This window comes from Cetorhinus maximus, chromosome 24 (genome assembly GCF_964194155.1).
Source record: "Cetorhinus maximus chromosome 24, sCetMax3.hap1.1, whole genome shotgun sequence".
Taxonomy (NCBI): Eukaryota; Metazoa; Chordata; class Chondrichthyes; order Lamniformes; family Cetorhinidae; genus Cetorhinus; species Cetorhinus maximus.
In genome coordinates, this window is record NC_135902.1 from 53,771,032 (window position 1) to 53,789,784 (window position 18,753).

Here is an 18,753-nt window from a genome sequence, read left to right on the forward strand (position 1 = left end):
ATTGAGGCTGTGCTGCTCTTTTTCACCAGATGGGACACCTAGCCTAACTCCATTCTCCTGCTCATTGCCCCATACCCTTCAATATTCCTATTCCATGTGGTCTTTGAATAGATGCAAACTGCCCTATAGCCTCATGTACAAGAAGCCACATCATTTCTACCAATGAAAGGCAGTAAGAAAGAGTTTGCATTTATTCATGTTATTTTATGTTCTCAGTGCTTCATTTCCAGTGGATTACTTTTGAAATGCAGTTATTGTGTAGGTAATGAAACTGAAATGAGTGACCAGGACACCTTAAATATTTTTTACTGTAAGTTAATGTGGCAGGTGTCAGTATGTTAGGGTGTGAAAAAGAGGAAGACGCAGTAGCTATCAATGCAGTAAAACGTTCATGCTGATATATTAGAAAACCCATTTGTTCATGCACAGAAAGCAATAAGAATTTAAAATATGTCTATGTTTTAATGCAAAGACTAACACTTGCTCTGAAACTTATGTAAGAGTACATTGGGTACAGTTAAGCTCACAGCTTTTTTATATATTTTATTAACTTTACTACTAGTTTGTATTCTTTTAAAACCATAGAAATAGAATAGACCTTAGCCACTTACAGATACTCACCAAACAGCTACCCCTGTAGTAGAGCAAGAACCAATTCTTACAGGTTGAAAAAGTTAGAAAAAGCAAAAGTAAAGGAGCTCCTGCTTTCCCACCTCACTGAACCCCTTAGTCACCCGGCCCCAGCACTCTCTTCAAAGCTACACTCTGTGCTAAGCCGCACTGAAATGTTTGTTTATATATCCTTCTGAAACGAAGGAGTTAGCTGACCCCAGTCACAGAAAAACTGGTTTAACCTGGTATATACTTCAGTGCAAGGAGTGTAGCAAATAAAGCAGACGAGCTGAGGGCACGGATAGAAACGTGGCTTTATGACATCTTAGCTGTTACAGAAACATGGCTTAAAGAGGGTCAGGAATGGCAGTTCAACATTCCTGGCCACAGAGTTTTCAGATGAGATAGAGAGGGGGATAAAAAGGGAGGGGAGTGGTAATTTTGGTTAGAGAGAACAATGACAGCTGTGAGGAAGGATGATATGTTAGAAGGATCATCAATTGAGGTGATGTGGATTGAGTTTAGGAACAAAAAAGGGGCAGCCACATGACCAGGAGTGCACTATAGACCCCCAAACAGTCGTAGGGAGATAGAAGAGCAAATATGTAGGCACATCTCTGAGAAGTGCAAAAACAAAAGGACAGTAATAGGGGATTTTAACTACCCCAATATTAACTGGGATAGTTTTAGTGTGAATCGAATGGAGGGAACAGAATTCTTAAGGTGCATTCAGGAGAACATTTTTCGGCCAGTATGTAGCAAGTCCGACAAGAGAAGGTATGGTTCTGGACTTAGTTTTAAGAAATGAAGCTGGGCAGATGGAAGGAGTGGCAGTGGCAGTGACCATAATTTGGTTAGTTTTAACATAATTATAGAAAAGGACAACTATAGAACAGGGGTTAAAGTACTAAACTGGGGCAAGGACAATTTTACTAAACTGAGAAATGATTTAGCAAAAGTGAACTGGAAACAGCTACCTGAAAGTGAATCAGTGTCAGAGCAGTAGAAGGCATTCAAAGGGCAGATTCAAGGGCCAGGAATTTCCCCTCGGCGAGTTGGGGAAAATGATGCAGGGTGACATCGGGAGGAACCCCAGACATCATCCCGGTCCCTTAAATTTTTAGGAAGGTGGGCGGACAGCGAAATCAGCTGTCCGCCCGCCGACCTGTCAATGGCCAATTGAGGCCATTGACAGGCTAATTAAGATTGTTAAAGACCTGCCCGTCCAAGCTTAAGGCTGGCGGGATGAGGTTTCATGTCTGTTTTTTAAAAAGTTAATAAACTTTATGTGTTTCTTATTAACATGTCCCATCTCGTGTGACATTGTCACATGAGGGGGACATGTTAATAATTTTAATATTTCTCTATTTTTTGACTTTTTACCAGTCAGTGATCTCCCTGAGACAGGACTTTGCCTCAGGGAGAAGTGTGCGCATGTGCGAAAGAGCGCACTTTGCCAGTTGGGGAATCCCTCCACCCCACCCCGCACAGGAAGCGCATAGCACTTCCTGTCGGGCAGGCCGCTGGGCGGGCCTTAATTGGCCCGCCCACTCAAAATGGCGGCCAGCCCCGTTTTGGCAGTGGAGTTCGGCTGCCCACCCGCCGCCAAGCCGGTGGGGCCCACCGCCGAGGGCAAAATTCTGCCCAAGGTGTTCCCACAAAGAAAAAGGGTGGAACAGCCAAATCTAGAGCCCTCTGGATGTCAAGGACCCTACAGAGTAAGATAAAGCAGAAAAGGAAAGCTTATGTCAGACACCAAAACCTCAATACTACAGAAAGCCAAGAGGAGTATAAAAAATGAAGGGGTGAAATCAAAAAGGAAATTAGGAAAGCAAAGAGAGGGCATGAAAGAATATTGGCAAGCAAAATCAAGAAGAACCCAAAGATGTTTTATCAATACATTAAGAGTAAGAGGACAACTAAGAAAAGAGTAGGGCCCATAAAAGATTAAAAAGGTAACCTATGTGTGGAGGCAGAGGCTGTGGAATGGCTCCGAATGAATACCTTGCGTCTGTCTTAACAGAAGAGGGGACAATGCAGATATTGTAGTTAAGGAGAAGGAGTGTGAAGTATTGGATGTGATAAACACAGGGAGAGAGGAAGTATTAAGTATTAGCATCCTTGAAAATGGATAAATCACCAGGGCCGGATGGGATGTACCCAACGCTGTTAAAAGTAGCCAGGGAGGAAATTGCTGAGGGTCTGACCATCATTTTCCAACCCTCACTGGGATACGTGTGGTCCTGAGGATTGGAGGTCTGCTTAGTTAAAAAAGGGAGCAAGGGATAGACTGAATAATTACAGGCCAGTCAGCCTGACCTTGGTGCTGGCCAAATTATTGGAATTAATTCAGAGGGACAGGATAAACTGTCACTTAGAAAGGCATGGATAAATCAAGGAGAGTCAGCATGGATTTGTTAAGGGAAAATCGTGTCTGTCTAACTTGATTGAATTTTTTGAGGAGGTAACAAGGGGTATTGATGAGGGTAGTGCAGTTGATGTGGTCCATATGCATTTTACCAAGGCTCTTGACAAGGCCCCACATGTCAGACTAGTTAAAAAAATAAAAGCCCATGGGATCCAGGGGAATGTAACATGCTGGATACAGAATTGGCTCAGTGACAGGAAACAAAGGGTAATGTTTGACAGTGTTTTTCAGGCTGGAAGGTTGTTTCCAATGGGGCTCCGCAGGGCTCAGTACTAGGTCCCCTGCTTTTTGTGGTATTTAATAAAGATTTAGATGTAAATGTAGGGGAATGATCAAGAAGTTCGCAGACGACCCAAAAATTGGCCACGTTGTTGATAGCGAGGAGGATAGCTATAGGCTGCAGGAAGTTATCAATGGACTGGTTAGGTGGGCAGAAAAGTGGCAAATGGAATTCAGCCTGGAGAAATGTGCAATGTGCAGGTAATGCATTTGGGGAGGTAAGGCAAGGGAATACACAATAAATGGGAGGATACTGAGAGGTGTAGAGGAAGTGAGGAACCTTGGAATGAATGTCCACAGCTCTCTGGAGGTAGCAGGACAGGTCAATAAGGTGGTTAAAAAGGCATATAGAATACTTTCATTTATTATCCAAGGCATAGAATATAAGAGCAGGGAGGTTATGCTGGAACTAAATAAAACATTAGTTAGGCCACAACATGAGTACTGTGTGCAGTTCTGGCCACCTCATAACAGAAAGGATGTGATTGCACTAGTGAGGGTACAGAGGAGATTTACGAGGATATTGCCAGGATTGGAAAAGTGCAGCTATGAGGAAAGATTGGATAGACTGGGGTTGTTCTCCTTGGAACAGAGGAGGCTGAGGGGAGATTTGATTGAGATGTACAAATTTGTGAGGGGCCTGGATAGAGTGGATGGGAAAGGCATATTTACTTAAGCAGAGAGGTCAGTGACTAGGGGCCATAGATTGAAAGTGATTGGTAGAAGGATTAGAAGGGAGATGAGGAAAACATTTTTTCACCCTGAGGGTTGTAGGGTCTGGAACTCACTGCCTGAAAGAGTAGTAGAGGCAGAAACCCTCAACTCATTTAGAAGGTGTCTGGATGTGCACCTGAATTGCCGTGACCTGCAGAGCTACAGACAAAATGCTGGAAAGTGGGATTGTGCCGAGTGGCTTGTTTTTTGGCTGTTGCAGACACAATGGGCCAAGTGGCCTCTTCCTGTGCCATAAACTTTCTATGATTCTATGATTCTGAGATGTAAATAATTTAAAGTCTTTTTTGCGCTAAGAAAATCTGAATTGTGCAATAATTTCAATTTAGTGGCATAAAATGGAAATTCAATACCTAAAATAATCTTTGGATTAATCACAAAGTTTGATTAATCGACTGATTTAAAAGTAGACTGTGCACTTACACACACGTAACACACCTGCACTGGTTCCAATGTGCACATATAATGAGGGGTTTTGATATCGTAGGTAGGGAGAAACTGGTTCCAATGGTAGGAAGGTCAGTAACCTCATCGTCTTTGTCAGCATCCTTCCATCTGTGGGAGGTGATGGACACGCAGCAAATGAAGTCCACAGGGATGGCGGGGGCTTCATATGGTGCACTTTTGCTGATGGCTGAAGACACCAATTGGTGATAAGCAGGTTCTGCCATAAGTACCTCACGTGAAGTGTTTCGGTAACCAGAGAACTTGGATTTAAGGTACTTGTCAAAAAGCTGGGGGAGGGGAGATAATGAAAAAATATTTTCACACAGCACATTGTTATGATCTGTAATTGTCTGCCTGAAATGAATGTCCTCCTCCTGTTGCTGTGATCTTGAAATCCTATCAGAGTAGGTGTTGTTCGTATTCCTCAATTCCATCAGGTGTTTACATTTTATACTGTTGTTTAAATTTAACAGCTATTCATTGTAAAATATTGCAACAAGTTTACAGCCCAGTATTAGTGTACATAAACTCACTGGGATTGTATAGAATTAACACTGAGTATTCCTAACTTTGTATAATAATTGCAGGGGCAAACACAGGGGTTAAATTAACTTGTTTGATCTCCCTTCCATGTTTTGCTTAGTTTAATTAAATATACATACGGTTTATTATGGAATACTTACTCCATTAAGGGAAATAAATCTTTCATGCAAATAATATTTACTTTTGATGCAGTTAACATTTTATAATTCAAATTTCATGCCTCATGGAGAATTTTAATGAAATGAGGACACATTGTTAAATAAGTACCTTAGTGATTGAGGAGTTGCATAGTTTCCTGCCACACACATTCACCGTGTAGAGAGAGTGTGAAATACTGAGTGAGACACTTCATATATTTGGCTACAAATGAAAATTCTTCATGTTACATTGGAGGAGAGGGGTTAAACACCAACAACTTGCAGTTATATAGCACCTTTAACATGGTGCTTCACAAGAGCGTTTTAAACAACATTTGACACCAAGGAGATATTAAGACAGGTAACCAAAAGTTTGGCCAAAGTAGTCGATTTCAAGGAGTGCCTTAAAGTTGGAGAGTGAGGTAGTGAGGCAGAGAGGTTTGCTACCTTGGCAGCTGAATGCATGACCATTAGTGGTGGGGGAATGATGGAATCGGAGATGCAAGGGGCCAGAATTGGAAGAGTACAGAGTTCTTGGAGGGTTGTAAGGTTGGAGGAGGTTACAGAAATGCAATAGTTGCTTTACTATTTAGAGATTACGTTTTCTCCACTCTTAAAAATAAGAAAAGTAAATTGGGGAAGAGGAAATTTGATTGACTTGCGTGCTACCATTAGTCTCCTTTCAAGCAATAAGCACATTTAGGAACTGCTGACATTTCAGATGATAATGCCATAGTGCTGCTGGGCATCTAGTGTCACCCACCATTCCCCACCCCTTTCCCCAATGCTGTCCATGATTAGAACAGGCAATGAATCTGCAGCTGAAGGACGGCCACAAGAACAGAATTATACACATGAAAACCCTGTTATCCTGGCAGCTTTCACAATCGCTTCAGCCAACCACAGTCAGCAGTGTCAATGTTATTTGCTGAACATGCTGCATTCAGGTGGCAGCATTACATGGTGCCATTTACTTGCCACATTTAATGGGCCACTGGCTGGCTAAGCACATCGATACATGCGGAATGCCTGCCTCTGACTGTGGAAAGATGAGCCATTGGCAAAGTGCAATGCTGTCTCTCACATTGTCCCAAGCTGAGAATGAAGTGCATCTTTGTATGGAACACCCTAAGATGAGACTCTGGGCTGCCTCCTGCAATTTTTCCTGTTCCATTGCAGAATGACTTCAAGGGTGACCAGCAACTGGATATTCACCCTTGCGTCCCCTTCCCTGCACCCCTATTCCCTACCATAGCACTCCCAATGTGTCATGTCTGACAGTAGTGAATATTGATTATAATGAGTTATCCTTACACTATTGTTCAAGGTGAGTAGGGAATATGACTGGTGCAAACGAAACAGGAATTCCAGCACCACTGGGCTAGAAGCTTGTTATCTGCTCTGCACAGTACCTATTGATGCTGAAGTACTAAGCTTTTTGTAACTAAAAGGATAGAATAGGTTTTGAGCTCAGCTTTGTCCAATTCTGAATTGGGATAATTCAAACTCAGGTGTGTTTTTCTGAATTTGCCAGGCTCTGCTTTCAAAACCCCAAAAGGCACACGTGTTGGCCAGCGAAAGCAAGCAAAGCGTTAGGTTTTTGAACAGCAATGTGTTGAAGTTGTGGGTCCAATTGTTGTGGGCACATTTCCAGTAATCTCAAGGACTAGCACTTATGTCTCCTGAGTCACCCTGAGTCCCTATTGAACACATAAAGCCGCCACCAGACACAGCAGCTGGACAGCAACATAAGTTTAGATCTTAATATAGCAGCCAAGATCCCTTCAGTTGATGAATGGGAGGTCAGTGCACATGGGCAGGACTGTCAGGCAAAGGCACCCTGTAAGGGTCGGAATGTCATGCTAATAAAGTAAGATGCTGAGGGTTTAAGCTCTGCCACTGAGATCTCATTATCACCACTGTCAAAAAAGCCTGCCAGAAGGAACACCGTCTAATTCTCAGTCAACTACTGGTCCTGTAGGTTATATATATCAGAGATAGTCAACCATCTCTGGGCTAATTCATCATAGTATACATGGTGGTATGAGTCAAGGAGAAGGCCAGATCAGGTTGTGGCCAGTTCCTGCAGAATAGTCAGTACCTACATGTGACCAATACTTATGTTATGATTATGTCATTTCACCTCTGTGATACTGTGATAGCTGCACACTTATTTCTCTCCAGGAAATAACTGGAGCATCCTTGAATCACTAAGCCATCCATTTTGCTCATATCATGGTGCAGCTCAAGCATCTTCACTTTAAAGCAATTTCCTCCTCACTCTACCCCTATCTAAACCCGCTAAGATTTGGAATTTGGGTCTAGGAGCTTTCAGTCCACCCTTGGCTTCTCCAAACTGCCCTCAAGCAGTAGAGGTGCTACAACTCTATGTTTGGCTAATGCTTCTGTGGCAGTGATTCACTGAATTGTAGAGCTATTGTTATATTATTCTGCACTATACAGCAATAGTATTTGTATGTATTACTTGTGTTGCAATGTACAATTCAGGGCATTTCTGGATTCCTGGTAGTCTCAATTGTTGTATAGACATCTCACTGTCATGGGGTGAACTGACAAAAATAAAGTATTGTTCATGTGTAGGTATTGACCTTCTCCAGGTTCTCCAAATGCTCCAAATGTTAAACAAAAACAGAAAATGCTGGGAAAACTCAGCAGGTCTAGCAGCATCTGTGGAGAGAGAAACAGAATTAACATTTCGAGTCCATATGACTCTTCTTCAGAGCCTTCAAATGTTAACCTGGCTGACTGCATGCCCCCAGGCTCACTATCTGGCAGGTGAATCTAGGGGATGGCTATGCCTCTGATCCAGCTGTTGCTGCTCTCCTAGCCAGTACCCCCAGCACAATAATGGACTCCACAGTATTTTCTCTCCGATTTTTGGCCCATACTTTCCAGGACAGGCATACTTTCCTGGGTGACAGTTTAACCCCTCTGAGTGTCACTAACCTTTGTGAACTTCAGGTATCATGGAATTGGTGGAAGTACAGTGACCTCATCTCTTCATTATTCACTTTGAGCAAACAGTTTCTCCATTGAAGAACCTTATGGTGGAACTCAATCCCACTGTCTCGTGGATGGTATTGCTTCAAAGTTTCTCTTTAACTCAACTCCAATTCCTCAGCTGTATTTTTGGATCTAATCATTTCCTCAGAGAGGACCTTTTTTAAAACTTATCCTCGGGATGTGGGCGTTGCTGCCGAGACTGACATTTAATGCCCATCGACTAGTTGTTCTGAGAAGGTGCTGGTGAGCTTTCTTCAGCAACTGGCAGTAACTTGATGCCATTGAGTGAGTCATTATACGACCACTTCAGAGGACAGTTAAGAGTCAACCACGATGGTGTGGCACTGGTTTGTAGAGCGGACTGAATAACGACAACAGGTTTCATTCCCTAAAGAAGATTAGGGAAGATTTTGGTTCTTACAACAGTTCACCCACTTTGTGATCACTTTTACTGACGGAAGCTTTTTAATTTCAGATTGTTTTAAAAATTGATTTCAAATCCACAAAATGCTCATGGTGGGATTTGAATCCACATTCTATGGGTTATAAACCGAGGCTTTTAGCGCTGAAGTCAAACCTTGTCACTGTGTTTTGCTTATTCTTTGAAGGCAGCAGCTGGTGCTATGTTCTTTCCCTGACAACCTCACATCTGAATCTGCTGATGGGCTTGATAAGATTATTGACTGCCTTTCTCCTTGGTTAGATTTGCTTCCACTGTGCCAGAGCAACTAGACAATCAGCGAGCCTGATTTCTAATCTACATCTTTCTATACCTGCCTCTATGGTTTTTGAGATCTTTGCTTTCTATGTGTTAGCTGGAATTTTCAATGAAGAAAATATTTCACTCTGTGCTATAATACGTTTGTTGAGAGCCTATTGCAGGGAAGTAAGATCTATTTTGGTGTTATCACATACTGCAGAATGAGTGATGGCAGTCCTGGGAATTGAAATATTTTCTCACTTGTAGCACTCAGTGCTGCCTTTGTGTGTGGTATGAGTTGGATGTAATGAAGTGTTGCCCCAAATCACTGAGTGAAACTGTTTAAGCACTGAAATCAGACAAGTGTGCACCCATGTGATTTCTCTCCTTTTTGCAATTTCTGAGATGGTTACAATAAAAGAACAAAGAACGCCAAAATGGTACAACTGGAAATACAGCCCAAAATTAACTGTTTCATAGCAGCATGTAAGGAAAGAGGCCATTCAGCCCATCCTACTTGTGTTAACTAGATGTAGAAATGTTTCCACTTGTAGCAGAGTCTGAAACTAGGGGGTCATCAATATAAGACAGTCACTAATAAATCCAAGAGGGAATTCAGGAGAAAATCCTTCACCCAGAGAGTGGTGAGAATGTAGAACTTGATACCAGATGGAGTGATTAAGGTGAATAGCGTAAATAGATTTAAGGAGAAACTAGATAAGCACATGAGGGAGAAATGAGTAGGTGGCTATGCTGATAGGGTTAGATGAAGAAATTAGATGAAGAAATGCGAATACCCTGTTTTGGCTTCAGCTGCGATATTGTGTATAGGAGTAAGGAGCTCCCAACGGCATTGCTGAAGGGATCGTAAGAGAACACAAGCCTCTCCACCATGCCAAGGTGGCGATCCACAGAAGCGATCATTGGGCCACCCATGGTGCTAGATCAAGTGAGGTTCAAAAAGTCCTCAGTGGCAGAACAGTTGAAGGATGACTGTGAGTCTCACCGACTGCAAAGGTGGAACAGGGCTGCAGGGGCAAGGTGTCCTGGTCATCATGGTTCAAAATATCCCCAAAACCTGACCACCAACCCGTCAAGATCAAATAACAGCACCTTACATTAAACAAAGTCACGTGCAGGCTTCTACCGGTGTCCATTTGCCAAGTCCTGTGGTGATGGAGAGTTGGCGACAGGGACAGGGCTTTGAACCTGGAAGTCCCTAGTCAAGGATCGGCACATAGGCAACAGATGCATGAAGGTCATCGGCCCCCTGTGTTGGGACAGAGGTGTCAATAGGCAGCTGAGGCTGAGCAGTCCTCTTCAGGATACACTCTACTCACTCCAAATGAGAAGGGGGCCAGAAAAGGTGCTGTAAAAATGGGCTGTCCCACTTTCTCCTGGCTGGGGAACCACACCCTGTGGGATTACCATCTTTGTGGTCAAAGGAAGACAACTTTAAATTTTGCAACATGGAATGTTAGAAGACGCAGGGATAATCTCAAGAGTGACCGTCTGGAAAGAAGAACTGCGATCGTATCACGTGAACGACCAAGATTCCAAATTGACATCGGTGCCCTCAGCGAGACCCACCTTCCTGCGGAGAGGCAGCTGAAGGAACAAGCAGGGGGATACACCCACTGGAAGGGAAAGGCTGACAGCGGCCCTCATGTCCACAGAGATGGTTTTCCCATCTGGAATAGGATCTTGGATGCAGTGCCTGAACTCCCCAGTTGAATAGGTGAAAGACTCATGACACTTCACCTGCAGCTCAGCTGTAATCAGTTTGCCACCGTCATCAGCGCTTATGGCCCGACCCTTGACTCCGATGAAGGAAAAGTTCCATTTTGACCTTGATGAAGTCCTCACCGCCATTCCAAAAGAAAAAAGGTCATTCTTCTGAGGAACTTTAATGCCAGGGTTGGCTGTGACTCTGATGTCTGGAGGGGGCTGGGAAAAGCCAATGCCAATGGTGTCCTCCTGCTGACAAAGTGTGTTCAGCGTGGCCTCATTATAACAAACACCCTCTTCTGCCAGAAGGTCAAATACAAAATCACATGCAGGCACCTAGATCAAAGCATTCGCACCTCCTGGATTATGTCATTGTTCGAGTCAAAGATCTAAATGCTTTTTGTATCACTTGATCGATATGAGGGACTGATACCTTATGGACAGATCTTGAACTTGTTTGATCAGTGGTGAACATGTCAAGGCCCAGAAGTCCAAGAGGAAAAAGATCAATGTCTTAGCCCTAAAGCTGTTGTAGTTGGAGAGGATTAATTTGTAAGATTATGGGGAGAAAGCTGGGGCGTGTGACTAAATTGGACGGATCTTTCAAAAATTGACTCGGGTACAATGGGCTGAATGGCCTCCTCCTGTGATGTAAGATTCTATGGGGAGGAAATTTTACGGAGGCGATGAGGCTCTTGGCCGCTGGCAGGAAAGCTGGCCAGAGACCTGTGTTGCTTCCTCTGGGGAAGGCTCGCTGAATTATGAGCCAATCAGGCAACTAACAGGCCATCGGTGGCCAAGAGCTACTGGCCAATCAGAGGCCAGCTGCTCCTTTGCTCAGCAGCGCCTCCAGGGAGGTGGTGGCTGCTGCACAAAATACATCCACTAGAGGCCTCGGATCATGGAGCAACCAGGCCAGAGGTATGTGATTCCGGGAGAGGTTTTGTGGGGTCAGGATCGTGGGGAAGGAGAATGTAGATGTGTTGGCAGCAGAGGAAAGAATGTGGCTCTCAGCAGGCCTTCCCTTCCCCAATGCCGAGTCCATGGATCAGCCGCTGTGTACCTTTAAACGAGGGACACCCCCCCCCACCAGGAGACCACAAGCAACCTGTACAAGTTTTCTTATTGTGCTCCTTGCATGCAGGCCCTGGTCTGCTGCTGGGTTAATAGCAGTGGCAGTGCAATGAGACCCTTAAGTGCACATTAATTGTTCACCTAAGGGCCTCAGTTGCTGGTGGGTTGGGAAGGCCGCCCATGGGGTGGAGGCAAGAAGGTGTCAGGGTCCCCACCTGCCACCCTCCTGCCTGATTAAATGCCTCCTGCTACCAAATTCGCCAAAGGGGAGGGCATAAAACACCACCCTTTAATTCCAGGTACTTTCTTTGTTATTGGCAGTGCCATGGCCACCATTTTGGCAATTGCAGAATGAGTATTTATGTTGGATTTATTATTTGCTACAAATTCCTGTTCCTTGGAGACTGGATTGAAACAGACCCAAAGTAATCCTATTTACAACTGTGATAGGCATCCTGGGAAGCACTATTCATTCCATACAAGCTGGATTTGAACTTTAATCTGCTAATTCGTTTTGTTCTCTTCTCCCTATTTAAGGCACTGGAAAGTCTGCAGAAGCTGGAGGTGGTGAACTTTGGAGATTGTTTGGTTCGATCAGCAGGAGCTTGTGCTATTGCAAAGTCCCTGCAGAACAGTTTGAGCAAACTGAAAGTAAGTACATGAATTTACCGTGATAATCCCTGCCCAGCCCCGGTCTCTGGTCTATACGCAGATTTGGAAGATGGGAGTGTGAAGAGGAGGGAAGTCCATTTGTTAATTGGAAAGAGATGAAGTGAATTAAGACATGGGGAAGATGTTTCCATTAGTAGGAGAGACTAGGACCCGAGGGCACAGCCTCAGAGTAAAGGGAAGACCTTTTAGAACAGAGATGAGGAGAAACTTCTTTAGCCAGAGAGTGGTGAATCTATGGAATTCATTGCCAAAGAAGGCTGTGGAGGCCAGGTCATTGAGTGTATTTAAGACCGAGATAGATAGGTTCTTGATTGGTAAGGGGATCAAAGGTTACGGGGAGAAGGCAGGAGAATGGGGTTGAGAAACTTATCAGCCGTGATTCAATGGTGGAGCAGACTCGATGGGCCAAATGGCCTAATTTCTGCTCCTAGGTCTTATGGTCTAAAATAATCCAAGTTAATTTGGATCCAACATGTCACTGCACTCTCTCAGTGCCCTGCTAGATCACAAGATTAGTTTTAAACCCCACCTCCTGTTCATCGGCAAGTCTGTTAACATCCACTTTTGAGATATTACCATCTACATTACTAACTCACCACCTCATTACTAAAACCATCATTACTGTATTTGTCACTTTTAGACTCACTCTTCTTGCCAGTCACACCAGGTTCCACTCAGCCTCACATCTCCTGTGCTTGCTGGCCTACTGGTAATGCTTCATTTTTAAAATTCTCACCCTTGTTTTCAAATCCATCCATGGCTTTGCCCTTCTCTATCTGCAACCTCTTTCAGCCCTACGGCACTCCACGATATCTGTGCTCCTCCAATTCTAGCCTCATGAGCATCTCCGATTTTAATTGCTCCACTATTGGCAGCCATGCCTAAGACCCTAAGCTCTGGGTTTCCCTAATAAATCACCCCACCTATCTTTCCACCTTTAAGACGCTCCTTAGCACCTACTTGTTTGCCCAAGTTTTTAGTCACCCGTCCTAAGATCCCTTTATTATAGCTGGTGTTGAATTTTGTTTGATAACTGCTCCTGTAAGATGCATTGGGACATTTACTATTATAAATTATATAAATGTAAGTTGTCATTTTTTTTCAAGATGGCACCTCCAACAATGCAGCACTCCCTTAGTACTGCATTGGAGTGTCAGCCGTGGCTCAGTTGATAGCACCCTTGCCTTTGAGTCACATAAAATGTTCACAAAAGATTAAGGTTGATACTCCAGTGCAGTACTGCTGAAGTGGTGCTCTCTTGGACGTGCTATTGTGCTGATAAGACATTGAACTGAGGCCCTGTCTGCCCTCTCAGGTGGATGTAAAAGATCTTATAGCCACTATTTCAAAGAAGAGCATAGGGATTACCCCGACTAATATTTATCCCTCAGTCAATATCACAGAAAAGCAGATTATCTGGCCATTGTCACATTGCTATTGTGGGAGTTTGCTGTGTGCAAATTGGCTGCTGCATTTTCTACATCACAATTAGAACAGTGACTGCATTTCACTTCATTGGTTGTAAAGTACTTTAAGACGTCCGGTGGTCGTGAAAGCACTATATAAATGAAGTCTTTCTTCTTTTACACAAAGTGACCCCACTAGTTACCTGCTGACCTACAATATGAAACTTAAGTTTAACCCAGCTATGCATCAGGGATTGGGAGAGAGTGTTCTCTGTAGGTATTGGGCCTGGTAATTTGGAGATTAGTGTTTTACTTGTGCTAAAGAAGGTCCCTGGGCAGGAAGAATAACAATCTGTACCTCTGAGTGTGAAGGGTTTCAAGGTCCTCCAGTGGCTCAGTGCATATTTCAACCTCATCGAGCACAAGACTCCAGGTTCAGGCTCTGCTGAGCTGACCTGATTTCAGGTGGACGGTGTCAGAGGGGCGACAGCTGGTCCCAGACTGTGCCTGGTCGGGAGACGAAAATGGTTAATCAGCTGCTGGTGGAAGAGCGTGTGTGTGAGGAGAGGAGTGGAGCTCTTCCCAATAGTCTCGTAACCTGCCAAGGCCAATGGGCCATTACCAGTGCAGTGGAGCCAAACCCCAGCACGATGCCAATTAACTTTCAGAGGAAAAGCAGAGAAAATTAACAAAGAAAATAAAGAATGTGAAGAGTCATGGAATAGCAGAAATTACTGCAAGATTAACAAAGAGAGTCAGTGATCATCTTAGGGCCCATGGAAGGAGGTTGAATGAGACACAACTCCTATAGCTTTAAGAGAATGGTTTTGCCATAGGGACTAACCCCAGACTGGTGTTTAAATCTCCTTGTTAAGAAGAAACAGGAGTGAAAGTTTTTAAACCAATTAGGGTTGGAACTGCCGGAGAACAAGTTATTTTTGGAATGTTAAAGCTGGCTCTAACGCTGTTCAGGCTGATTGCTCAGAATGTGCCTCATTTGCAATCAGTCACCAGCCCTAATGTGTAGTGGCCAAAATAGAGTGCTGGAACCCTCCTGATAGACTTGGCAAGTTTTGGATGCATGGCTGAATTGACTGGCTAATCCACACTTGGATTATCAATGCAGGACTCATAGCCTAGGATAAATCTCACAGATGTTGCCATCGGAAGTAATTGTGGCTGAAATAACAATGTAGGATCCTCTGGCTGTAACTCACACAGAACAGCTGTTTAAACCTCAGTGCCTCTAATGTTGGGTCACTGTGCTGCTAAAAAACTCTACGGTGTGCTGCACATTCACAAATTAAGGACAGATGGTACTGCCTGGGCACAGCCCGCATACATCAAATTACATTTGTTTGGGTTATTTCTGTACTCCTTGTAAACATTTTCATGCAAAATAACAACACGGAGAGGCCATTCAGCCCCTCGAGCCTGTTCCACCATTTAATTAGATCATCACAAATCAGTGCATCAATTCTATTTACCTACCTTTGAAGGCAAATTGTGTCCAACCAATCTGATTGAGTTTTTTTTTGAGATAGCAGAGAGGGTCGATGAGAGTAATGCAGCTGATGTGGTATACATGCACTTCCAAAAGGTGTTTGATAAAGTGTGGCATAACAAGCTTGTCAACAAAGTTAAAGCCCATTGAATAAAAGGGACCACAGCAGCATGGATACAAAGATAAAAGCAAAATACTGCGGATGCTGGAAATCTGAAACAAAAACAAAAATACCTGGAAAAGCTCAGCAGGCAATCTCTTCTTTGCCTCCACCTATCACTGGCCCTCTATCCAGCTCTACCTGTCCCACCCCCTCTTTGCCTCCACCTATCACTGGCCCTCTATCCAGCTCTACCTGTCCCACCCCCCTCCACCAGATTATATTTCACCACATTTCTACATTTCTTTAGTTCTGATGAAGAGTCATACGGACTTGAAACGTTAACTGTGTTCCTCTCCGCAGATGCTGTCAAACCTGCTGATTTTTTCCAGCTATTTTTGTTTTTGTAGCATGGATACAAAGTTGGCTGATTGACAGGAAACAGAGACCAGTGGTGAACGATTGTTTCTTGGACTGGAGGAATGTCCCCCAGGGGTTGGTATTTGGACCACCACTCTATATCTGCTCTCTGATCTCTATTAATGAGTTAGACTTGGGTGTACAGGGCACAATTTCAAAATTTGCAGATGACACAAAACTTGGAAGTATTGTGAACTGTGAGGAGGACAGTGACTTCAGGAGGACATAGACAGAGTGGTGGAATAGGTGGACATGTAGCAGGTGAAATTTAATGCCGAGAACTGTAAACTGATACATTTTGTCATTGGGTCAAAATCCTGGAACTCACTTCCTGACAGCACCGTGGTGTACCTACTCCATGGGGACTACAGCGGTTCAGGATGGCAGCTCACCACCACCTTCTCAAGGGCAACTAGGATGAGCAATAAATGCTGGTCTTACCAGCAATGCCCACGCCCTAAAATGAATAAAAGAAATGGATGAGTGAGCAGATAGGCGCTGATTTCACATCTCAGCAGAAGTATCGTCCACTGACAATATAGCACTCCCTCATTGTTTGTTCTGACCGATGCAGTTGATAAAGTGGAGCTATTTTAAAAATCCCAGAGGGAAACTTTAAACAACTGTCATAACCAATAATTTTAAGTGTTATGTTTGAGATGCGACTCTAAATTCAGGAATCAGACCACCAGTTCTCAAGGTTTTACATTAAACTAAATGAAACATTTTATTAATTTACACAGGCTAAAATATATGTACTCATAGCTACAAATTACTACTATCATAATTTTTAACAAGTTCCCAAACTAATCTCCATTAAGGCAATAGCAACCCATAGACTTAACCAAACACCAGGCAAAGCATTTTCATTTTATGGGCAGAATTTTATCGTCGGCGATTTGGGGGCGGGGCCCGCTCACCGACAGGAAAATAACACGGGATGATGTCGGGAGGAACCCCCGACGTCATCCCAATCCATTTAAATATTGAGGAAGGCGGGCAGACAGCGAAATCAGCTGTCCGCCCGCCAGCCTGTCAATGGCCAATTAAGGCCATTGACAGGATAATTAAGCTTGTTAAATGCCCTGCTCATCCAACCTTAAGGCTGGCGGGCAGGCCAGGAGCCCCAGCGGGGCTTCTGATAATACATGAAACCTCATCCACTGGCGAGATGAAGTTTCATGTCCGTTTTTAAAAACTTCAATAAAGTTTATGTGCTTCTTATTAACATGTATCATCTCGTGTGACATTGTCACATGAGGGGGACATGTTAATAATTTTAATATTTTTCTATTTTTAAAGATTTTTATACTGTCAGTAATCTCCCTGAGACAGCACTTAGTCTCAGGGAGATTTGCACTCTTTCGTGCGCATGCGCGAAACAGCGCACCTTGACAGATGGTGAATCCCTCCCCCACCCCTCGCACAGGAAGCGCATAGCGCTTCCTGTTGGGCAGGCTACTGGCCGGGCCTTAATTGGCCTGCCCACTCAAAATGGCGGCAGGCCCCGATTCAGTGGCAGAGTTCGGCTGCCCTCCCGCCGCCGAGCTGGTGGGGCCCACCCACCCATCAAGGTAAAAATTCTGGCATGTGAATTCAAAATGAGGTTCTTTTCACTGTGGAGCCAGTTGGAGGTTTGCAGCTGCCCTTTTGGTCTTACATTGCCTCTACCCTGTACACCCAAAAACTACTGAAATTATACCTACCAGCCCCATTGAATGTTAATTCTCATTGTATCAACAACCTTTTTGAACCTCACCTTTTAAAAATGAAACCCCTTTCATAATATAAATTTTATTAGTAATATAAACATATTGCTTGGTAGCTGCTAGAAAGGTGTCAATTTTCACCCCACTTCTTGAATGCTCTATTCAAAAAATGCAAATGCACGCTATCTCTCTTACATATCAAAGCACCCAGACTAGCTGGTTTTAATCCAATTAAGCCATACCCAGAGATTAAACCTCTATTTTAAAAGAAAAATATTTTCCAAAATATTATATACATTAATAGCTTCATGACACTGTTACACTGAAGTGTCAACCTAGATTATATATTCATGTCTATGAATGGGGTTGAAACCCACAATTGGCTGAGAGTGATAGCAGCACGGTATCTCTTCCCCTGTGCTTGGTAGTCCTACCATATAGCCATCATCTGGGAAACTAAAAATAATGTATTACAGTAAGTTTTTACTCTGGATCTAAAACAGGCATAGGCATCCAGATATTTTAGAACCTCATTATCTTAAAGACATGATTGACTTAATTCTTCACAGGTAATGTGGGTTAAACAGCCTGCCCTCACTCCCATGTTAAAAATGACAGGAAATTTTCAATATACTATTCCTATGTGTGTTCAAACATTGAGTGCATTTAAAAAAAAACTTATTAAGATCATTTTATAGCTTATAGCTTTGCTCCTGGCATTTTAATGTTGCCCTAAAATGAGATTATTTTCTCTGTGTATAACATTGTTTGATGTTGATCACCTTCATACTGACACTTAGGCTTGATCATAGTTGCCTTTGGAGAGAATGACGTGAAAATATAGAGGCATGGACTACAAGAACATTCAAACAGTTTGCTGTTACATCCAGGACTTGAAGGCATACTGTGCAAACATTAACACAGTAAAACCTAATTAGAAGGTAGCAAGCTGTTTGTCCTATATTAAAGAGATGCGAAAACACATTGGAACTTCTCAAATTCATTTTGTAGCTCTGTAATTACTTGTAGTAAGACCAGCTTTCAGAATGTGATCCCAGAATAATAATTAACAAAGCGCTGGTTGCATGTTACCATGTGGTTGTAATAAGCCAAGCTTCATAAATAATGATCCATGTAAAACTTGGCAAACATTCTGCTCCTATCACTGCTTGCTTGCCCCTACAACCACCCCCCCACCCAACTTCTCTCCCCCCACGCCACCACCCCCGCAAACCTTA

General features: G+C 43.4%; 1 protein-coding gene across 1 annotated transcript in view; it reads left to right on the forward strand.

Moving 5' to 3' along the window:
- LOC144699545 (ran GTPase-activating protein 1-like) overlaps positions 1–18,753 on the forward strand; it is a 460,486-nt gene that overhangs the window by 430,674 nt on the left and 11,059 nt on the right. The window contains exon 7 of the mRNA XM_078570590.1: positions 12,242–12,355. Within this exon, the coding sequence (XP_078426716.1) occupies positions 12,242–12,355 (114 nt within the window). The remainder of the gene's footprint in view (positions 1–12,241; positions 12,356–18,753) is intronic.